The sequence below is a fragment of the Neophocaena asiaeorientalis genome, unplaced genomic scaffold (assembly GCF_003031525.2).
Source record: "Neophocaena asiaeorientalis asiaeorientalis breed wild unplaced genomic scaffold, Neophocaena_asiaeorientalis_V1.1 scaffold226, whole genome shotgun sequence".
NCBI classification, from domain to species: domain Eukaryota; kingdom Metazoa; phylum Chordata; class Mammalia; order Artiodactyla; family Phocoenidae; genus Neophocaena; species Neophocaena asiaeorientalis.
The window spans coordinates 6,043,296-6,050,109 of NW_020173037.1; the positions used below are offsets into that span (position 1 = coordinate 6,043,296).

A 6,814-nucleotide genomic window follows, 5' to 3' on the forward strand; every position below is an offset into this window, starting at 1 on the left:
GGAAGGCACAAAAAGGGGGAGGCCCCCGTACCAAAAAAAAAAAAAAAAAAAAAAAGTACAAGAAAGGAACACATTTTTATCAAAAATGATCAGGCAACTGTAAGCAACCCAAACAAAACTAGAAATTTTAAAATATAATAAGTGAAATTAAAACTTTAGAGGGATAGACAGCAAATTAGGCAACTAGAAGAAAAAAATTAGTAAACTGTAAGATGGATTTAAATAAGCCACAATGCAGCACAGAAAAAAGATAAGTATTAAACAGTCATTTTGAGATATTAAAAGAATGGGGAGAAGCAATATTCCAGGAGCTAAAGGCTTGGCTACCAATTTTCCAAAACTACTCCAGCTTTAGGAACCCCATCCAGGAGAGATGAATAGAAGGAAATGTCTGTATAGACAAACAGCAAAACACTACAAAGAAGAGACCTTAAAAGCAGCCAGAGAAAAGGCAGATTCCTTACAAACAGCAATGAGACCAATGACAGGCGTTTGTTGCGGGCTGGTCTCCCAGAACAGAAGGTGGCCACCCACAAAGCTCCAGAGAGACCTGCCCTGCCCTGTGTTAAAGGCAACAGTCTGGGTCAACAAGACTGAACCCCTGGGACTTCCCTGGTGGCACAGTGGATAAGACTCCGTGCTCCCAATGCAGGGGGCCCAGGTTCGATCCTTGGTCAGGGAACTAGATCCCACATGCGTGCCGCAACTAAGGAGCCCGCCTGCCGCAGCTAAGACCCAGCACAACCAAATAAATAAATACATAAATATTAAAAAACAAAACAACAACAAGGTTGGACCCCAGTACCTTAATCATGCCAGAGGAAGTGGTGGCAGCTCCCTAACCATGAACACAGACACGTGAACCTACCCGACCATATTATGCAGACTCAAGTGCAACACTTAGCCCCCAATCAAGCCAGGAAAGGGACCAGGCCAACCCACAGCCACAAATGTCACACTGGGCCTGGCGAGCAAGGTTCTATCACAGCGTAACTCCGCTGTGTCCCAGCCCTGGGTCACCCCATGGGGTCCAGGCTTCTCCTGGAGTCTGCAGCCTGACCCTGCCAGGGAGCTAAGAGCCACACCAGGAGGGCACGGCGCATGTGTTACTGACCTCCCTCTCCTGTGCTGAGTCTCCCCCACCAGTGCTGCTCCAGCAAAAGCCTGACACATATTCCTGGCCACTTGCCTTCCTTTGCAGAATCTTCAAAAGGCTGAGAGAAGTATACATCCAGCAAAACCGATTTTCAAAACAAGGGCAATACAGGGACATGTTCAGACAGACAAAAACAAACATAGTTTACTATCATCAGACCCTCATCAGGGGAACTTCTAAAGGACATTCTTCAGGAAAAAAAATTCTGTAGGGAAGATATTATATGCAAGAAGGAATGCCAAGACAATGGTAAATATGCATGTAAACTATACAAGCATTAACTAAATAATTATAATGTCTAATTTGTAGGCTTAAAATATACTGAAAATACTGGACAATGACAGACTATAATTTTTTTTTTTTTTCCGGTACGCAGGCCTCTCACTGTTGTGGCCTCTCCCGCTGCGGAGCACAGGCTCCAGACGCGCAGGCTTAGCGGCCATGGCTCACGGGACCAGCTGCTCCGCGGCATGTGGGATCCTCCCGGACCGGGGCACGAACCCGCGCCCCCTGCATTGGCAGGCGGACTCTCAACCACTGTGCCACCAGGGAAGCCCCAGACTATAATTTAAGATGGGCCAACAGGAATTAAGTGTTCCAAGGTCCCAATATTGTTAGGAAGGAGGGTAAAGAGAATGATTAGCCTCAGACCTTAAGTTAAATATAAATGTTAAAATTTCGAGGGTTAGCACTAGAGAAACAGAAACAATATGTAACTCCCACACTCTTCAGGACAAATGAAAGGGAACAAGGGGATCTTAGTTAATCCAAACCAAGGAAAAATAAGAAAAAAATTAAAGAACAAAATAAAAAAGTAAAAATGATTCCAAATAAATTGGTAATATTAACAAATGTAAATGGACTAACCTGTCAAGACAAGAAGTATGAGAACAAATTAATAAAAAGTTCAACTACAAACTATTTATAAGAAATAAGCCTAAAATCTAAGGACAAGAAAAGGTGGAAGTAAAAGAATGAAAAATTATATATAATGCAAATAACCAAAAGAAAACTAATATAGTTATATTAATATCAGACAAAATAGAAAAAGAATCATTACTAGGAATAAGGAGGTCATTATCCATTGATGAAAGATTCAATCTGCTAAGAAGACATCAATTCTAAGTTTAAATAGACTTAATAACATACCCTGAAAATAGTTATAGCAGAAACTGATAGAAATACAAGGTGAAGTTAGCATCATGAACCCTCTCTCAATCAGAAAAAATTCATTCAAGATCTAAATAACTAACAAGCTTAACGTAATAGATATATATACAGAATCCTGTACCAATATTAATATACATCTATTTTCCACCTCACATCAAACATTTGTGAAGATTGACTACATACTGAGTCGTAACACAAAACTTCAAAGTATTAGTATTATACAGACCCCATTCACTGAACACACGTTAAAAAATTTAAAAAAACAAAAAGATAACTTGCAAAATCCATGAGTTGGAAATGTTAAATATCTGATGAGAAAAAGATGAAATCACAGTGGCATTTAGGAAAAAACCAGGCGATGAATTCCTTAAATGTCCATTTTATATCACATTTGAAAAACCATACAGCCAACACACTCAGAATCCACTGATGGGAGATTCTAGTGTCTTCTTAAATGGTAGTCATTTTGGAAAATGCTAATTTGAGACAGTAATAAGGGAATAAGACGATAGGCTAGTAACGCATTTTGGGTAAAGCCAGTATAAATTCTAAGTTAATCAAAAAATTAGCAACATTTATTTCCACTTTCACTGTTTTTTTGTTATGTAAGAAAAATAACTATGATGTAAAGAAATAGGATTCGTGTCGATTTCTCTCAGCCCATCAGCAGTCCTGACTGAGCACTGATTCTGCAGTTTACCTCCATTTTCAACACCTGGCAAATCCCAGCGAGGTATTAAAGGAATAGGATGACCAGTCTTAAAAACGAAAGATTAAACCAGAGTCTAACAGATCACTTTGCCATCTCAGCACGTATTTTCAGTATGACAAACACAGAATCAACTGACAAAATAAACTTATTAAGATATTTATATCAGCCAAGAAATTTAACATCAGCATAAGCAAGAGAATTATCCACACATGGCATGTTTGAAGCAAAGTTGAAGTCTAAGGAATCCCTGTAAAACGATTAATGCAATATGTGAGCCCAATACAGAACTCATAATCATCACGTTTTATCCTGGAATGACAACTTACAAGCCACAGCTAGGCAATTTGCTCTGTGACACTTAGAAAACTGACTCTCTTCCAGTGGGGACATGCCTCAACTATCTCAATTTCTCTATCATCCAAAAAGAAAACAGCTGTGGTTCCCCCACCACTCCTAGATGTGAACGTGAAAATATACAATTAGCTTACTCCTAAATCTTGACATAGAATTATCTTAAGTAGCAGCCATTTGTAGAATACCCTCGTATGCTAGCCCACTGTACACATCTGCCTTTCCCAACAATTCCAAGGGAAGCTATGTGAATTGTCTTTTTAGATTTGTTTGCATTTATCTTAACACCTGCAATGGACATTTTAGAACACCAGTGAGATCAACATGGCTCCTTCCCACTAAGTCTTAAGCGGGATAACACTGTACTTAATCTGAATAGCCAGTACCTCTTGTTTTCTAATACTGAAAACTACCCAGAGCGTTTCTTTACAGCATCACCAATAAATGATACCACTGTATAGTTGTTTAAATCAGAAACCTGAGAGTACGACTGCTATGTTTAGCAAGTAAAAATACAGGACACCTAGTTAAACTGGAATTTCAGATAAATTACAAACATTTTTTAGTATAAGTACATATCAAATATCACATGGGACATACTTATATAAAAGGTTACTCACTGTTCATCTGAAATTCCAGTTTAACTGGGCATCCTGTATTTTATCTGAGAACTCTAAGCTGGGATTCTTCCTCTATTACCTTCTACATGCAGTCCACTCCGCCAAGACCTATCAATGCTACTTCCTAAAAACATCTAAAATCCATCCACATGGGCTTCTCTGGTGGCGCAGTGGTTAAGAATCCGCATGCCGATGCAGGGGACACGGTTCGAGCCCTGGTCCAGGAAGATCCCACATGGCGCGGAGCAACTAAGCCCGTGCGTCACAACTACTGAGCCTGCGCTCTAGAGCCCACGTGCCACAACTACTGAAGCCCGCGCGCCTGGAGCCCGTGCTCTGCAACAAGAAGCCACCGCCATGAGAAGCCCGCGCACCACAATGAAGAGTAGCCCCCGCTCGCCACAACTAGAGAAAGCCCACCCGCAACGACGAAGACCCAACGCAGCCAAAAATAAATAAATAAACAAATAAAAAATAAAATCCATCCATTTTTCTCCATTTCTTCTCCCACCACCTTGGTCTAAGCCACCAATCTAAGCATCTCCCAACAGCTTCTCTGCTTCTACTTTTGTAGAAATATCACTTATTCTAAATATATCAGCATTTATTTCTCTTAGTGTGAAGCTGATGCTAACTTCAAGTTTCTCCTTTCTGGATCATTATTGGGTAGCAGTAGAAATCTCAAATCTCTAAAGCAGCGTGACAGGGACCAATGAAACTGCAACTCTGAAGAGGTGAGGCTTTCATGGTGACCTCTGAAACAGTTCCAAGGAAAGTAACAGTTCTCTTGGGTATGCCGCAGTCAATGACCTGTCAATCATTTTGCTAAATGGTGTTTATTGCCACAAAGAGATAAGCTAGGGGAAAAAAACCTGTGCAGCCAAGGTAAATTTGGGGCTCAATAAAGTTGGTTTAAAATACTCATCTTGGGACTTCCCTGGTGGTCCAGTGGTTAAGAATCCATCTTGCAATGCAGGGGACGTGGGTTCGATCCCTGGTCAGGGAACTAAGATCCCACATGCCGCGGTGCTACTGAGCCCTTGCACTACAACAAGAGAGCCCATGCGCCTTAACTACAGAGCTCATGCACTCCGGAGCCCACGTGCCACAACTAGAGAGAAGCCCACGCGCTGCAACAAAGAGCCCACTGCAACGAAAGATCCCATGTGCCGCAACTAAGACCCAATGCAGCAAAAAAAAAAAACACAAAAAACCACCAAATAAATATTTTAAAATAAAATAAAATACTCTTGTCTTTCAGAGAGAATTCTAAGATTTAGAAAAAGACTGCTTGATTGTGAGACACATTCTTGTCCTTTAAACTGCTATCCTAGGGACACCATCCTGGTTAGTGTACCCATCAACACAGGTTGCAAAGCCACGGGGCAGGGCATTAGAGAATTGGGGCAGTCAGGAAGTAGGATTCAAATAAAAATATGTGGCACTGACTTTTTCCGATTACCGATGCTTAAGAACAGTTGCTGCCTCCTGACTGCTGAATAATTATTTCGTTGTGAGAGCTACAGTCATCCCTGAGGGCTGCTAGCCTGTCACGCTGCCCAATCAATGGATACCAACCAAGCAGCTTACACAGAGAAATGCCAGGGCAGACTTTAAGACTGGTGTGACGCTGCAGAGCTGTACGAGCTAAACAAATTAAACACAAATTACTGTCGTAGAAATAATTGGCAGGTCTAAAGAAAGCAGGATTCCCTGTATATCAAAGAAGCCATAGAATTGTTACAAATGACTCCTAGATCATAGAACATGATGGCAATTCAAGTGTTTCAAAGTTCTTATGTAAATGTGAACATTCATCTATTTAATACAGAATACCAAGTCTTAATGTTGTTGGTACTGAACAAAGAAACTATTCACGCTCTCTCCACATGAAACAAGCATTACAAACGAAGTCCCAAAAGCCTCTTACAAGAGTGAGTTACTTTATTCAGGATCCAGTTATCACTACTCAATAAACAAGCCTGTCTGTGGATAAAGCCTAATCACGCTACCAAAATCGTTCTTGGAAGCCCTATCCAAGATACGTGTTTTTGGTATATCTTCTTCTCTACAGTGGAAAATGAAATTCCAGGCTATGGATATCCTGGCAGAGGCCAACATTACAGGTGAGAAAAGGGTATGAATGTTTGCACCGGGGTCCAGTCAATCCCCATACAAAGAAGTGTGGGCGCTGCAAGATTGCACAAGCCTTAAAGTCTGCACTTGTTATCTCATGTACAATCTGCTTCGTTGGTCCCCACTGATCACACAACACCAGGGCAGGCTAGCAGCACTCCGAGATAACTGGCTCCCACATCCAAAACACTCTGTGTAAAATGACTCATTCCCAGCTCCTTTTGGCACCTGGGACCACAGACCCAAGGACCAGCAAGCTGTCTCACTAGAGATGCACTGGAAGTCTGCTTAGAAGAAGTGAGCTTTCTCATAAGGGACTTCTTCCCTTGGAGGCTGAGGATCAGAAACTCTTGAACCATAACTGCTTCGAGGCCATTTCAGCCTCTGCTCGTGGGACCCCAAATCCTCACCGGGATGCCGGTGATCATGACTGTCGTGCCTCAGCGCTCAGGAGTTCAGAGCCTTCACATGCACTTACAATAAGGTCCACTGCTCGGCACACAACGTCTGGCGGGTTGGACCCGGGCTTTTCTCAGAATCAGGCCTCCCTCAGAGGCTGTCTCCCAGCCCAGGAGGGCAGGGATCTGCCCAGGCATTTGCTTGAGGGCTCAAGTCCGCGGTAACAAGGCGCGGTGATGGGGGGCACCTGCGTCTACCCCGCAGGCGGGG

The 6,814-nt window shown here is 42.2% G+C and overlaps 1 protein-coding gene across 1 annotated transcript in view; it reads right to left on the minus strand.

Annotated features, from left to right (window-relative positions):
* Window positions 1–6,814, minus strand: part of NSMAF (neutral sphingomyelinase activation associated factor) — a 107,556-nt gene that overhangs the window by 57,044 nt on the left and 43,698 nt on the right. The window contains exon 7 of the mRNA XM_024742566.1: window positions 4,089–4,117. Coding sequence (XP_024598334.1) covers window positions 4,089–4,117 — 29 coding nt within the window. The remainder of the gene's footprint in view (window positions 1–4,088; window positions 4,118–6,814) is intronic.